At 42.7% G+C, this 17,286-nt stretch overlaps 1 protein-coding gene across 1 annotated transcript in view; it reads right to left on the bottom strand.

Annotated features, from left to right (window-relative positions):
- ajap1 (adherens junctions associated protein 1) overlaps positions 1-17,286 on the bottom strand; it is a 54,522-nt gene that overhangs the window by 12,614 nt on the left and 24,622 nt on the right. Inside the window, exon 2 of the mRNA XM_068597825.1 lies at positions 10,351-11,102. Within this exon, the coding sequence (XP_068453926.1) occupies positions 10,351-11,102 (752 nt within the window). The remainder of the gene's footprint in view (positions 1-10,350; positions 11,103-17,286) is intronic.

Raw genomic sequence — 17,286 nt, 5'->3', positions numbered from 1 at the left:
TCAAGTAACTGTTTGTAAGCACTCATGACGAACCCTGAGAAAAGCAACAAAGACGCTCAGCTTGAATTCACCTGAATCACCGCAGCTTAGGATTTAATTTGTAACATATTTATTGAGTTGTGTCCTGGTTGTGTGATTTGCTAATGTTGGTGACACCAAAACCCCAAAAATCATTACACGTGTTAGTAACTGCTTTACTGTCACAAGATGATCCCAAGATGTCGTTTCAGTCGAGACTGGAACTCTTGCTCGTTCAGCAACTCTTATTTCCACGCAACACTTCTGACGCAAACTATTAGCAGCCAAGTTTTTTTTGGGAGCATTTTTTGTTTACTCGTCAAAACCAAGATCATCTTGTGGCATGCCAAATACCAGGACCCTGAAACCCTGTGGCTTTCCTGCTGTGTAATGCCAAGTTGTCATGACAGAATGCATCAACGTACTGAATATCACAATGAATGTACTTGTGGACATGTGTTCTATGTCAAAGTCGCAAAGTGAGAACATATTGTTCCAGTCAGCCGTAACCTTTCGTAACCAAAGACAACTTCAGCCTCTGCATGACCACTTGTATGACCTTTCTGAATTCCTGACTATCGGCAATTTACATGGTGAGCTATGGGACAGCAGGCAGTTAGCGCTCTCAGTAGAAATGCCACGGGGCAATACTGGACAGATGATGAGGTAAAGAGATTTCCCATTTAACTAGTATGCATGTGTGTGTGTGTGAATGTGTAAATGTAGAAGTAAGCCCAATCAGGCATCCATAGCAAAGAGCAATTTAGGGCTAATGGTGCCTCCACCCACACAGTGCCGGCTTAAAAGCTCCTAAGAAATGTGGGGAAGGCCCCTCATTTGTAAAACAGTTAGTTGTGGCTTACAAAAGTTGAGCCGCCTCCCTCCCACACGGAACAATGTACATTCGTATGGGCATATGCGCTGCAGGCTAATGCGCTGCAAGGCCCTCTGGCCGAGATCGCCTCTCCTACAACCTGGCATCTGAGCGGGACGGGTTGAGGGAGAAGACTTCCGTCAAAGGCGGCGTGCTGATGGCGAGGAATTGCCAATTAGCGCCGGTGTCAAGGTGTCAGTCTAGGCTGATTTCCACTGAGCCGCCAAGCAATCTAAAACACTTATTGAAGAAGAGGGTGTGGAGAGAGGGACAGAGAAACAATTACTCTTTCATGCCTTTGCTCGCATTGTGTCAAAGGCGGCCCTGCATAACTCAGTCAGGCTGGAGGGCAATTGTTACAACGCCCCCCCCCAAAAAAGGGGGATGTGTTGCTTCTATGGCGGCATCCCTTGCAGGAAGGATTGCGCTTGTCTTGTGCCTTTGTTAGGAACAGTGGCGAACACGCAGTAGCTCATCCTGTTAGCAACAGACAAATGGAAATGACTGTAATTTTCGGGTGGGTGTAAAATGGCATTGCTACTGAAGCAGCTCCAATCAGTCATCCTGGAATCTGTGCGCTGTCCTTTTTTTTTACCAAACAAAGCTTTGCTGAATTGTTCAGCAGGTGAATGGAGTGGGAGACAGACCATGCACCTGCACTGTTTGGCTCTGAGACAAAGTCTCCTGCATGCTCCATCATCCTATTTGTGTTTCCTGTCCAGCGACACAATAAAAAAACACACATTTGTAAAAAAATATATCTATATATTCAAAAAAAAAGTCACATTCAAATTCTGCCGTGTCTCTTCTGATTGACAGAAACTCTCCTGCATCCAAATAGTGTCTCAGTCCACATCTGCCCTTCTCCTCCTCGAGGCAGATGAGAGTGAAGCAGCATCTCTCGGTCGGGCCCCTTCCTCTCCTCTTGGCTCGGCTCGCTGTAAATCAGGGAACGGGGGTTTGACTCCACGCGCCTGTCACAGGGCATCAGCGTTTAAGTCCAGATTTAACGCTCGAGAAAAGCAGATTCATTTTTACCCACTTTATTGAGAGTCAATACAGAGAGTAATGGCAAATTTATTGGATTGCCATGGTAACCGTTGGGAGAAGTGCTTTCTCTCCGTCTCCCTGAGCGTCTCTCCCGGTGGAGGAGGCTGTGTTGCACGCCTCTACAGGTCCACCACGGGTCATAATGCTGCATTACAATGTTCTCCGAGCCCGCCTCTTTAAAAATAGATCCCTGGGACACTTAACATACATTTTACATGCGCTCACTTTGCACTACAGTGGATTTAGACTTACTTATTTACTCCACCCATTTAACCCTCCACCCGGCTCTACAGCGGGCCTCGTCCAGCACCCAAGGATCTGTGGAAATCTGATGGACTCTACCCAAATTCCAAATGTGCTTTGTATCCAATTTGCAAAAATCTCCTTTCATCCAATCTTGAAATACCCAAAACGGGGCTCGCAGTCTGAACAAAGCTTTAGGAGTTTTTTGTTTTTCTGGCTGATGACAGTCAGGGAAGGGAAATGCTTGACTGAAAATATCTCTGTCGACCCTGAAATGTAAAATTAACAATGAAACGTGTGTGTGTGTGTGTGTGTGTGTGTGTGTGGGAGAGAGCTGGAGGGAGATATATTAGTGAGAGAGAGTGTTACTTATTGCCACTTGTTATGGTTCTGTAGATTGAAAGCTCTTTATTTGTTTGTTTCTGCACTTCATGATGCGTATGGTTCACATATGTGACTAACACATTTTTATGTATTTGGAAAGTAAATAATTATTCCTTTATTTGTAATGGTATTTTTTCTTTCACTACTTTTGTTTGCATTTAAGGTGTTTGATTAAACACCTTTTGGAGCCTTTTGCTTACTCCACCCGAGCCTAGGACCTTGCGACTCTCAGGCCGCATAAGTTATCAGTAGTGGCTTTACTGACTGCAGTTTTAATCATCTCATAGCCGTAATGGAGCTGACAGCTCCATCTGCCTAGAGTAGAGGGGGGTCGCAGTTACTAGCAGCACAGTCGCCGGGAACAATCAGCAAGCATCTGGAGGCACTATAGCTAAACGTCCCTCCCTCCTCCCTCTCACCTCCTCCTCCTCTTTCTCCTCCCACCTCCTGTATGTCCAGAGCGCTGTGAGAGCAGGATCAACAGGAGGCTGCGTCATCCAGACTATCTCCTGACAGACCAAGATATGTGTATGCACAAAGTTACATGTACATGCAAGTTATTAACCACCAAGGCTGAACTGTCTACGGCTGCTCGGTGCTACGGTGGCCTGCCGTGCCATGCCAACTGATTGCAGACATACAGCCACCTTCAGTGAGGCGCCATTTCCTAACGACAACTCAGGTATACGGGCTGACGCTCTTAATTGGAAAACTGTGCATCAAAAAAGAAATATGCCCAAGAAAACCAAACTATAAATTGGACAGAGGCCTTTTCACTGATTACAAGGCACATTAAATGAAAGGTGTGAACTTGTTGAATTTTCCGCAATAACAGACATAGATGTCCCTTTGGTTGTCCTGCACCATCAACGCCAACAGTGAGTGGGAGTAAAGACCTATCGCCTGCAGTCAATAAGTGCCACACAGACAAGCTGTGACGAGCTGTCGTGTACTCTGTGTCATTACACAGTTGGGGTCCGACCAAACCAAATTTAGACAGAGGTAAAACTAATGAAAGTGGTTTGTGAGGGTTTTAAGTCCATGGGTCATTTCTGATCGCTGCTACAAACGTAGTAAATGGACAATGTTTCGTGCTGGCCCTTCTTCAGGCGTAGGTAACGCAGGTTTTTGAGATCACAACTTTTGCTATTGCGATAAAATATGAAACTGCAATGATGGTAGGTTTAGCGTTGTGTTTTTGTGTTTAACCCCCGGAACTAATGACATTTTTCACACTCACTGGAGTCACATTTCCTTCTAAAACGGGATAAAAAAGCGTAAAATCACGGCATATTGACAAAAAAATAATGTCCGACTACACTAACCGACAACACACAAACTGAACTGGTTCTACTGGTTCCACCATGTGTGTGTGTGTGTGTTGCCAGCAACACACACACACATGGTGGTAATAAATAGAGTGAATGAGACTCTGGCTGATGAAAATCCTTTCAACAGAAACAAAAAAAAAGGTAATTTAACGAGGAGACTGGATGATCAGAGTCTGACGATAGCCCAAAGTGTGTGCATGTTTACTCTGCAACATCTGACTTAATGTGAGGAGACATTTCCTTATAGGAGGCAAGAAGCTTTGGCAACTTTTCCGCTGCGCTCTGGCGCTTTCCTGGCCTCATGGTGAGACGGATGCAACAGGCTGTCACAGATGCATCTTCACTCGATGTATTAACGATTACATTAGACCACAGTCGAGCGAGAAAGTGGAAGATTCAGGCTACTGAGCAGTGCTTCGGTGTGAGAGAGGCTTTTTTGAATCCTTTCCTCCTCTGCTCTCTAGCTCCTTCCACAAACATCCGTGTTCGACATAGATGTGCCCTCCCACACCCACCAAACACACACACACACACACACACACACACACACACACACACACACAAAGCGTGAGATGATTACGGTCATGACACTCGCCTCACAAGCCTTTTGTGGCTGAGACAAAGTACACTAATGGCTTGAATTTGTGCTGGTTGCCTACAGTAATCATGAGTCAGAGTGAATTAGTTCATGCAGACCGTTTATTGCAGGGGTGAATGTTCCTGCTGTAATCCACAGTTGCTGAGAGCCTGACTTGCAATCATATATACATGCGCATTTTCTGAGCTGCAGTGGGCGAAACATTTATCTGAAATTAATTATGCGCATTATTCTTTCCAAAAACATATATGCTAATTTTGTTGTGCAAGGAAACAGAAACAAGTTGTATCCAGTTAATGTATTTGCTACGAATAAAAAGAGACCTCAGCATACAGCATGGGCTCCATATGCAGTCATTATTCATTATTTACATTGCACAGAATACATATTTTACTCATGAAATAAGAAACTAAATTACTATATAAACACAGTAGCTGTTGGTCAAAGTTCTGCACATAATACAGACATATTTTGGAACCACCTGTCATTTCTACATCAGAGCCTTCAGATTGCAATTTGCTGTGATGTCGGGGTGGCTGGGTGAGTTTCTCCCAGAGGTGTTCTCTGAGCGGAGGCCTTTCTGTCTGGAACGCTGGATGACAGAGAAACAGGGAGCTAGAACACAGCGCTGCCTCTGTGCACACTTGATTCGAGGATTACTGTGATTAATCAATAGTGAGACGTTTACGTGCATGATTTTGATGTTTGCCTGTTCGCACGAGGCACAGCTCACCTGGGGTTTCGCGCCCTGCCACTTTTTGCATTTGAATACTCGTATGAGAGTGTACAAGCATTTGAACTGCTTATGCAATTTCAGCGTAATACATCTCAGTTATCATGACATGGTGGGCACCAGCGTAACTCTCAAAAGTCAGCCTGGAAGTTTTCTCCATCCAATATTCGCAGCGTTGATGCAGCAACATGCAACTATCATCATTGTAAAGATGAATTTGAGTAACGTCTAACTGAGGAGAGGATGAATACGGTCTCCCTCTGTGTGTGTTGTTATCTGAGCTCCTCTGTGCTGTGCTTACATCGCCAGATGGGTCGCGCGTGGCTTTCGTGTATGTCCGTACATGTGCGCCTCCGGCGGCGGGTACAGCGTTAAGGCCACCTCCGACTGACCCTTTGGACCCGCCTCCTTCAGATGAACACTGTCTCTCAAACTGTCAGCACCGCCGCCGCTGCTTCAACTGTTAGCGCCTTCAGCACTCTAGTGCCGCGAGCCGCCGGCTCAGCGGCTGCCATGTTGGGAAGCTGTGTGGAGGAGATAGACGTGCTCGGAATTTGGAAGTTCACACGACACAGTTTGAATCCGTCTGAGCAAGAACCAGAAAACCTCCCTCAGCCCTGCCGAGACAGCCCTTTTGTCTTAAGCACTGCCATACGATTTGTAATGCAGTAGTTTCACTGAGGCAGCTATTTTACTTCATGAATTTGTTGTTTCATTTTGGATGACCTACGTCAACTACATTCCCCACTAAAGTGATGCCTGTTAAAACGATGTTGACGTACAGTATTTTACGAAGCAGCGAACATGCCACCATGATCTCCTGAGGTCAAAATTAACATTTCCCTTGCTCTTCGATATCACAAACGCTGAGACCAAATGCAGACAAGAAGCATTCGAGACCGCGTGTTATCACACTGGTGAGTTCAATCGTGACTTAACCGATAGAAGTGATGGCAAATCTGCAAAGATAAGAGACGTTGTGATGAACCAGTCATCATTTAACAAGTGTCAGCCAGAACATGTGATGTTTATTCTTCCTTCAAAAAACAAAAACCAGTGTTTCCCCTACCATTACACTAGGGGCGTGGGGCGCCGCCCCTGTAATTTTCTCTATATCGCCCGATCACAAAATGTCATTTAAAGGTTCTCTTTCCTATAGAAAAGGTCGACATCTTGTTCTGTTATTAAACAAACTAAACGGCCGTATTTTATTGATGGGATCTACACGACAGCTCGTCCTTTCTGTCTCTCCGTGGTCGCGCGTAAACACTTCTCCTCTGCGCTGCCCTCTGTATCGCGTTGTTTCGTCGCGATGTGCAGAGACACGTGCGCGCACACAGGTGAGCGCTGAGCACAGCAGCGGGCAGAGAGCGTAGAAAAATATGTCGCAAGAAAAGTAGACAACTATATCTTTCAAACGCTCCCCGGTTAAAGACGGCAACAGTAGCTTTGCTGCAAGGAGCATCGGAGCAGCTCCCTGAACCCGGAGCAGCTTTCCTGCTCCGAGTGAAACGAGCCAAAGTGCTCGTGTCTTGTTCCAACAGTGAGCTGCTGGCTTCACACGTCACAAAGTACACAGACATCAAACTAAGTCATTAATAAATAGATGGAGAAATGCCTGTACTTTCGGGTAAATGTTCACGGTACGCTGTTAACAGATTACGCTGCGCATGCGCGACTCGGCAATTTTTGGCGTTTTGCCAAAAGCCAATCTCTGTGAAGTCTCCATGAAGTCGTCTTTTCTGCTGTTCCGTCTCTCAAAAGCAAAAAGATCTCACCTCGACATGGAGAGTGAACTGAGGGCAGTCGTATCAAGTCTACAACCGCGTTTTTTAAAGATGTGTAGAGGAAAGCGGCTCACTGCAGCACTAATACTGATGCAACCTGATGCTCACATATCCACTCATTCTGTTTTGTTTAGCAATTTCTTTTAGTAGTAACTACATATTATTTATTTTTTGCACAGATTTTTCACAGAACTTTATTTTTTATCTTTCTAAGTGATTGCAATTGTTTTTTCTTTTTTTGTATGGTGGGGCAATTTGGTTTAATTGAAAGTTATTGTAATTTTCTTAATTCTGTTATTTATAAAAGCACAGATGGAATCACAAAATGATGTTATTTACAGAAAAAGCAATGCTTTTGGTGTGTGTGTCATTGTCGGTGTCGCCCCCCCTGAAGCTGTAAACCTAGGGCAAACACTGAAAACCTTTCAGATCCACATGAGTTTCTCTATATTATATAATAGGCTTGAGTTATGTACGTGCAGTGTGTGTGTGTGTGTGTGCGTCCTCTTTCCATAGTAAGCACTGAGCTTATATGATTTCATACGGGACAAAGTGTTTCTTGATTGAACTGAATACAATAATAAATCCCAAGACCAAGCAGAAATCTAGTTGAGTTGTTACGTGAATTCTGATTATCAACCGATTAAGATCGCTAGTTTAAGGTGTTCGCTGGAGTTTTATTTCTATCCCAGTTTGCATTATCAGACTTAAAATTGAATGCAATGTATCCATAGACATCTTCAAAGACAAAGCAGGAAGACATAAAAGAAGCAGACGAAGTGAAGCCCCTCTCCTTCGGTAATAGTTTTGTTTTATCAGCAATCCAGTGCTGTGCCGTCGGTGTGGTAATTATGTCTTGCCTTGGGGCCAGTAGGAGCTGACATGGGTTAATGTGTTGTGAAGGCAAAAGGAAGGTTTTCTGCAGCATTTAAGCACCCGGGCGTTGCTTTGTAAAGAGATTCCATTCATCTACTCTGATGAAACACGGTCTGCTTATTGATACAATAATGTGCACCCAGTCTGAGAAATCAGGCCTTTTTTTAATTTATTTTTTTCTCATCAGGCTTCCTTAAGGATGACATTTTAAGCCTTCATCTTGAGTCACTTTATGGTCTCGCCTCTCAATCCACAGAAGATAAAGGGATCACAACATCACTGATGAGACACCTACATGCTGCCATTTTATTTCACATTCACTGCATACACCTCAATCACATAGTAGACAATATAGATGTATACCGCTAACATTGAAACCTACTTTTATGGTCATTTGTGTTCCCATACAGGAGCTGAGTGTTTCTCTTTTTTTAACATGAACTGTGAGGCTACTGTCGTATCAGCTTCAAGGTTTGCTTGGTGATTCTGGGCATTTTTATCAACTTTTTTAAAGCTAATTAAATGATCTGCCTCCGAAGACAAAGTAAGAGACTCTTCTTTGCAGCCAGAGAGAGAGACAGCCTGTAAACACGGCGTGTAGAGCCAACATATTTTCACTCAGTTAATTCATTCTGAAGCTGGTGATTGTTGGACGAGTGGAAAGATGAACCAAGATGGTTTGGCAAGTTTTATTTTGTTGCTGTCGAGTTTGAATGAAGTGGGTTTCACGACGAGTCAAAAAGACAACTTTGGTAAAAGAGAGAAATTTGAATTTCAAAAGTGTACAAATAGATTTTAAACAAACTGCCCGGCCCTTGTTCCCATGTAGGACCACCAGACTCACAGCCTGAACTGACAGCCTGACATGACCTATGGAAGCAAGTAAGCATCCTTCAACAGTGAAAAGGTTGGTCAGCTCATCTCAGTACAGCTCCACAAACCCCCCCCTAACACATTATCCACATTTCTCCAGACAGTTTACCTCAAGTGTTTGGACAGTACAGTTCTAAAAACAACAAAGGTCTTGTGAATATATTTAGACTTCACAATTGAGCTAAAATAGATATGTTGTCATTTTTTAGAGGACTATTTTTTCTACAGCAGGACCTACTGTACATGTTCCCATTCCGCTGTGCTTTAAGACATTTTTCATTGTAATTGAGTAGGAGGTGGCCAAGGACTTTTGATCACCCTTACTGTTAGCTGCCTAATTTTATGACATTTATATTAATGCACCAAATGGGAAAGGTGCAATTAGCATAGTGCTTGCTTCACAAGTTGTTAAACATGACTTATGTTTTATGGCTACCTGTATGGTCCATTTAAAAAGCCCCGTTCCTCACGGACTTAATGAAATGGTAAATCTAATATGTCTGGCAGGGAGGTTTGTGTGTTCACTGCACAGAGGGATAGCCCATAAAAACCACACGTGTTCATGTACAGTAGATCAGGCACGAGGAGAACCGAGGAAATACTTTGTGATTCAAGTGTTATTTTTTCAAGCTGCGATATTATTTCAGTGAAAAGTAGACCATTACTCATTTGCAATATAATTAGAGAAAACGGGTAGGAAAAAACTCCACATTATTGCTTTTCTATTTGATTTATTCTGAGGCAATTTACCCCTATTTTCTCACAAATTGAAATCCCCAATTCTGTATGCATCGTGACCTTTGTCCCTGTTTGCCTGGGGAGGACGTTAACAGCCAAACAAATGTTGCCTGCCTGACACATTATGGTGTACCAGATGCCTCTTTTCACCTGCCAGCAGGGGATTTTCAAACTACCATTCAACTACCATGCAATCAAACCCTAAGTCTCTGTGAAGATAATACTTTCAACATTTTGGGACCAGTGTGCCCGTTACACCGGTATAAGTTTCCTCTTAGATATCACTGTTACATCATTGAAGGACTATTTACATTTAGTTGATGATCTGAACATTCCTGATTCAGTTTGTTTTGTTTGTGTGCACATTGGCATACAAAGACAAAAAGCCTCATTTCTAAATGTGTTCAGGTACTGCTTTTTGAAGTGTCGGCGTTTCCTGAGATACCTCATCACATCAAAAAATGAAGTCATGTGAACTTTGCGGGCCAGAAGCCTATTTATCTTTATAAAATACACTTGAGAGACTGCTCTAAATCCATGGTGTTCATCTCATTGCCATGCAGGTTTCTCATCTGTTTTAAATACTGATTTTATGAATTTGTAAATTGTCTCTAGTTAAAGGAAAAGTAAGCTAGTGTTTTGTTGTTATAATGACAGGCTGCAGAACAGAACTAAATGGTCATTTTAACAGCACCGTATCTGTTCAGTATTGAAGACATGGGTTGAGTCTGTTAAGTGTGACTGAAGCAACAACAGGCAGCTCAAACAATGATTTCTGAAGGCTATGCATACTGACCATGACATTCATAAGAGATGATTAGCTGTAATGCTGTTTGATGTCTTACCTGGTGTGTCCCCATATGGCTTTGGTGGTTTGACAGTCTCCCCAAAGCTGACAGTGGCCTTGGTGGTGCTTAGCCTCTTGGGCTCTGGTGTGGTCACCATAGTCAATGTCCTTTGGGAGAGACTGGTTGTAGTGTCAGGGGTTGTGGCCCCTGTGGTAGTCGAGACCTTGGTGGACAGCGTTGCGTTGGACTCCTGTTTGCCATTGTCATCTAAGCTATCTGTCCCTGTGGGTCCCCAGTCAATAAATCCGGCCACCGTGGTAGTCCGGCCCTCCTGAGACTTGTCGATGCTGTCCCATTTGAGCTGCCTCCTGGCTCTAAGTAACAACCGCACTGCGTCTGCTCTGCTCCCGCTGGATAAAGCTGCTGGAGGCCCCGCTATTACAGCCAAAGGATCACTTGTCTCCATTTGAGAGTTTCTCAACCGGCACTCCTTACACGCTGCTTGTCCTTTATGTGCTGGCTTCCGATGCTTTTGACCCTTGACCCCTGCTCTGTTGTCTTGGGGTGGAGGGATGGGGTTGAGGAGCCGACGGGCCAACGGGCTCACTGTTCTCCAGTGAAGTTTGTCGGGCGCGTCCCATAGCGGCTGCCAGCGAGGTCGAGAACGAGGCACCGTCTTAGGCGTGAGTTTGACCCCCATGCCCTGACTGAGGGGGCTGCACACAGAGAAGTCCAGGGTGAGGTGGGTCATGGCCAGCAGGATCCACACCCGGTGCCCCACGCTGCTGCCTGGCCTCAAAGCAGACGGACTGCAGGGAAAGGGGAAAGTAAACGAGAGGAGGCATTTTACATTCAGTGTATGTTCAGTTTATGTTCAAACCATACTAATCAGGTCCCCTTCGTCTCCCGCCTGCAAGTTAATGGTCAGTTGTAAAGATTCACATCAGTATTCACCCTCCATTTGCACTCCTGGCAAAGTTATATTCCACAACTTCAACTCCTACTCAATTAAGCTTCGATAATGATTAGCTTCACAGAGCGCCTCTCGAATTGCAGTCTAAAGGTCGGGTACAAAGTAAATGTTGTACAACATGTGAAAGATTATGGATTTGCACTCTTTGCTCTCAGCAGCCGAAATCAGTGATGACTTCTCCTTGATGTTACAGATTCATATCAATCCAGGGATGATTATGCCGACACACAAGGTCAGGCCTGGTTTAGCTGATCATCATATTCTGCATTATCTCCCTGCGGAACAAAGTCATCTGATTCCCGAAGGGCAAGTTGATTATGCAGCGCAATGATCAGGGAGTAACGCGTAGTGCCCGGCAGAAGACACAGCACGACCAGAAAAATCACTGAAACTTTCAGCTCCGCAGCCAATCCATTGATGTATTTTTAAAAAAAAAACTAAGTATGTCCAAAAAAATGCACTTTGTTATTGTATAAACCTCCCTTCTGTTCATCAACAAGATGGCAAGGTGATAGATAGGCTGGCTGCTCAGGCCAGGACCTTGCAGTAGACTGATTTTACAGACAACCTTCAGCGGCCCCTGGAACAAAGCTACACATTGATTCCTAAGGGAGAAACCTCATTATGGGCTATCTTTCATCTCTGCTGTCCTTGGCCAATTTAAGCCCACACGGCGGACTCATTTTGGAAGCATCACAGAGGTGATGATGGATGGGAAAGTGTGAATGGGTTCATCGACTGTCAGAGGCGACACAAAGATGTCCGTAGTTCGTATAATTACCAAGTCATGTTCTTGCAAGTCTCCAACTATCGCCTGGCTATGCTGTGCTGACGTTTGGCGAGACTAACCCGACTGCTGTTGGGGATGCTGGTGTTACGACTGCAGTACACGTCATCTGCGATTCCTCTCACTCGCAAATCTACATCATTGCGTTCGAATGTGAATGTTCGGCGAATGAGAGACACTCAGTAGAGATTGCAGTAATTTCACAGCAAGTGATTTGATGTACTATAACTGCTCTGCAATAGATTCAAAATATCACTGGATGTCAGTTCATTCGACACATCCGCCCACTTGCATGCCCCGTTATCGTGTCAGTAAACTATATGTTTGTTCTTGTTCTTTTTGTTTGCACAAAATGGGGACAGACTATTTGGGTGTGGTGTGAACAAGAATAAAGGTCTGGCTATATGTAGAGTAAATACAACAGCCTGAGTGTAACGTTGGCTTGTCACTTATGTAACATCAACATAGTTTAGGATGTTCGTGCGTCACATTTAAATACATTCAAACAAATTACATTAAAGTTATAATGAATTCCGACTTGATTATTATTAGAATAAAGAGCCCTACTGTTTTACTCTGTGGATTTATTTCTGCACACAATATTTAAATGTCAGTGTCACAGCACTGAGTTTTATGGTTTAGTGAGGAGTTTCTAAATACTGTTTGACATTAATGACAAGAAAACATGTTGATTTATGCTCTCATCCATCATTGCCACGCTGCTATTTTTATTCAGCATAAGAATGAAAGAACAATAGGACTTAAGACAATTCAAGAGACGTGGGTCAACATTTATGCACACACTTACACTGACGAGGAGTGATTCTGAATCATGTTTTTATCATTCACCCCACATTTCTATTTGGACCAGCAAACCACTAACTGATAAATAATTCTGAACGGCATTTTGATTGAGCCATAAATGGTGACTGATGTGGTCATTAAAGAGCAGTGACAAGGTCAGTCTATTAAGGACAGTTAAAAAATATGGGTATAACTTGTCGTGCAAGTGTTTTGGCTGTGACCTCAGACTAAGATCCTGGCACCTCACCAATCAACACACTGGAGAAGACTCAAGTTTAACTCTCCATGCCACATTAATGCAATATCTGATCAGGGAAGTGGTGTCACTCATCATGCTCATAATGGGATCTGGAGCAGAATGAGAAGAAGAGCGGTAAAATGTTTCACTGAGGAGTTTGTTAAAGGGTATCTTTGGTATTTTTACAACAACTGCTCGTGGCCTGCAATGTAATCCGATCAGGGCCGGCTGGCTTCAACATTTTTGTCCACTTTAAGCGTTCGCTTTTTGCCAGCTCCCACTGTTATTGTTATAAGTGTCTGACTTTATGGTCAAAAGTATCTAAAATATGTTCAACATCCTGACTGAAGGTTAAGAGGATTTCGACAATGTGGATGAGTTACGTTGGGAACCTGAAGCCTAGTTATGTAAGTTGCTTTTAGCATTATTCCTCAATACTGGACACATTAAAAAACTGTCCCCATCAGTCACTTAGACATGAACACATGGGGAAGATAGGGTGCAGGGGAAAATACCAAAAGTTACCCTTTAAGTCCCTCGCTTTAATACCCTGCCGGGCTCAAACATGGACACAACAATGAGGAAGACTTCAGAGCAGCCATGGCAACAAGAGTTATCTGATCAGAAAGAAAATACATAATAATACTGGCGGTACAAATCTGTGGTGTAAGGGTGTTGAGTTGGTTATAAGGTTTCTACAAGATGGACGACTGTTCTGTGGAGGTAGCAACAGGAGTGGAGATGCTCAGATTGTGAATTGATTATGCAACGCAACTTGTTGTCTTGTTATCTGGAGTCTTGAAGCCGTTGTGATGTTTACTCCACATGACTTGACAGGGAGTTGAGCCCTACGGCATCTTTCTCCAAGGGGCTTGAGACATAATAGGTTTTCAGGGAACAAATTAACCGTTTGGATTCCAAAAACATGGTCAGCGCATCCAAATAATGCCTGCTGAGTGCCTTGAGACCGGCTTCAGTGGGAAAAGGCTGCTGGTAGAATCGTACTAATTGTTCATTTAGGAAGTGGTATGCAGTAGATACTGATTGAGTGTGAAGTATGTAAAACATTAGTATGCAATTTCAAACACAGCCTCAGTGTTATGTTTATTCATGCGAAAACATCCAACACCCTCGGTGCAACAACAACTTTGCTCCAATGCCGATTTGTTTCAAATCTCGGCGAGTGGGAAGTAAAAAGAAAAGAGTATTATTATGTAGTGTGAAATAGGTATTACTCATGAATAAAACACCAACGGCTGAATGAAAGCCGCAGATCACCAACATTGAAATCCAGCTTGGGACAGATTCCTTCGAAAATGGCCAAGAGTCGACGCTACTATTTAATACATTCAGTGTGACATTGCAATGATCCAACTCAACGTGTTGGAAAAAAAAATGTAAATATAAATCTGCTAATCTAAGCAGTGATATACAATATTAATTATGGTAGTTTTTACAGATGCACCAATCATCTTTAGTTCCACAATCAAACAAGGTGCACTGCCGAAAGGAAGCCTTCCATTAAAAAATGAATGTGTCCAAAAATGTTATATATATATATATATATATATATATATATATATATATATATATATATATATATATATATATATACACATACATTTGTATAGATATATATCTTTAGTGTATGAGCTTTTCTATCTTTCTCAGGTTTGTTAAACTAATCTGAACAATTTCTGTTCTTCAATATCTTAAGTAGTTTTATGGCAGCTGTGTGATCCTGAATTTTTTAATGACTTGCTTTTGTGTTTAATCATTTGTCAATTAAAGAGCATAAACACAGATTGAGGTGATTAATTAACATCGCGCTTAAATTACACAGTTTACACATCTCTTAATAAACCAGATGGTGTTGTCGTCATTTAAATGTTCCAGGTACTGATTCCATGTCAACATTTTGTGTTTTAGTAATGTATTTATTTATGAATGTATCAACAGATTAGTTAAAATAATTTAAAAAGTCTAGTCAAAATACATTATTTGTCATTTCATGTATTTAACACATTTTCCCTGTCATTTCATCTCACACAATATGCTACACTATTGAAGCGTTCACACCCTTCTTCAAGGTTAGCCCCTCACAATACTAACTAACAACTAAGTTACTCCATAACTCTTAATAGATCATTTTCACAGCAGACATTTTGACATGTCATCACACGCTCAACACAGATGTAATTAATGACATTGAGCATGGCCCTGTTCCATGGGGCTGGCCCTGGTATTGTGCATGCCGGCTCACCGAAATGGCTGTGACACAGAAAATAGAACGGGACCATCATTTATTGAACGAATTACACCAGTGTGTGCGACAGTGCGACATGCCCTAATGGCTGCTGTGAAAAGGGTTATGGGTAGAAGGAGGATGCCACACACTCAGGCCCCACTAAGGAATCATGGTCTCTAACATAACAATGCTTTCAATTATCCATGTGAACAATACATAATGTATAATGTAATGACTTTAGTAATTGTGTAATTTAAGTATTAAGTAGTTGATTAACAGCTTTTATGAGACTGGAGCACAAAGTAGAGTCAACAGGTTTTAATCTGTTTAATCTGTGTGCTTTAAACTTGATTCTTTCTAATAGCCAGCACAGATACTCTGACTGTCTCTGAAATATCTGACTGTACAGGAATCAACGAGCAATCATTATGAGTGACTCTTTCAATACAGCATGATAAATTCCTATATTTATGGTCCGCTTTAGAGTAAAATACCACGGTGCGCTTTAGGGCGGGGCTACCTTGTGAATGACAGGTCGCTACCACGTCGTCCGGTCTGGGAGTTGTACGTGTTTTCATCTTACAACTTTCACAAAAGTGTCATTCAGCGATAGGTTGTACGGAGCTCCATCTTCTCCGGTCACTTTTGCTTCTAAATAAACCAAGATGGCAACAACCAAAATCCCAAATGCATGACTTCCAAATCGTAGTCCACTAACCTGTGAGTGATGTCACACTGACTACGTACACTTCCTATATAGAGTCTATGATACAAAATAAGAGGCTGAACTTGCTATATTCTTTTTAAAAACGACATTTATGCATTTTCTTTTATTTCAGAATTGTCATACATAACTTTCAGTAATTACCAATATTACCAATTGTTCCTATTCTGTACTGAATTCATATATAAGACAGTCTCAGGCAGCATTCATTATGCTAGATTCAGTAACATGGTAACAGATATGTTCATGTGTATTGACCAGTCTACATATACTAGTAAAGTACCGTCTCTGTACTTACATCTTCAATGTTGACAATGTTGAATACAATGGTAAACACAGAAAGAACAGCTCATGCCGCTGATGAATTGGAATAGAAATAATCATTTTCAAGGCGTGAACATATTATATAAAAGCGACCCTCTAATATTCTTTGACATCCCACATAATGAAAGCAAAATTTGGAAGTATACTGCACAGATGGCTGATAAAGTGCAGCATTCACAGCGTGAACATACCAGATTGCTTTCTGGTGGGAATGTGTGTCTGGTGTCCTATTTTATGGGCACATGCTCCATCATGCCGTCATTACTAACTTCAGTATATACAGTTAAGCCTCAACAAGATGGCAGGAAATCCCTTTAGTGGAAATTGTGACATCTCCTGATTATGAGCTCGTACTGTCCCCGCCTCACACGCTCATCACCACAAAGCATGGTGATTGTACGGGCGTTTCGCCGCGGGGCACACAGGCAGATGGATTGTTCAGTGAGGAACTGCATTGAGCTGAAAAATTGAAAAACCGGTATGTTAGCGGAGGAGGAGGACACATTCCTAGGCACGCTTTTTTTTTTCCAGATATAGGAGAACAACAAGAGAATCTATATATCTATCTATCCATTACAGGGGGAGGTTCAAGTTGATTGCAAGCTACTTTGTATGCATTATTCGGGCCGTATTCATTGACCCAACTGGCTACTTTCAAGTCCTGGGTCTCAATATGCCAAGTCCATTTTACAGCCAGACATACAGGGACTGAAATTACTCTGTGAAGTTATGGAGAGAAGCGTTAATTAGCCTGTCTGTTGGCCGGGAGGAGTCGAGTTTGAAGGTCAGCAAACGACTTGCTGGAATGATGAGTCTAACCAGGACATGACAGATAGCAGATGAAAGAGGCGGCCTGGGCAACAGGCATACACAGAAAATATAAAACACACACACA

The sequence above is a fragment of the Clinocottus analis genome, unplaced genomic scaffold (genome assembly GCF_023055335.1).
Source record: "Clinocottus analis isolate CAN_PGR_092001 unplaced genomic scaffold, fCliAna1.0.p SCAF_4, whole genome shotgun sequence".
NCBI lineage: Eukaryota > Metazoa > Chordata > Actinopteri > Perciformes > Cottidae > Clinocottus > Clinocottus analis.
This window is presented reverse-complemented; position numbering and strand designations above follow the sequence as displayed.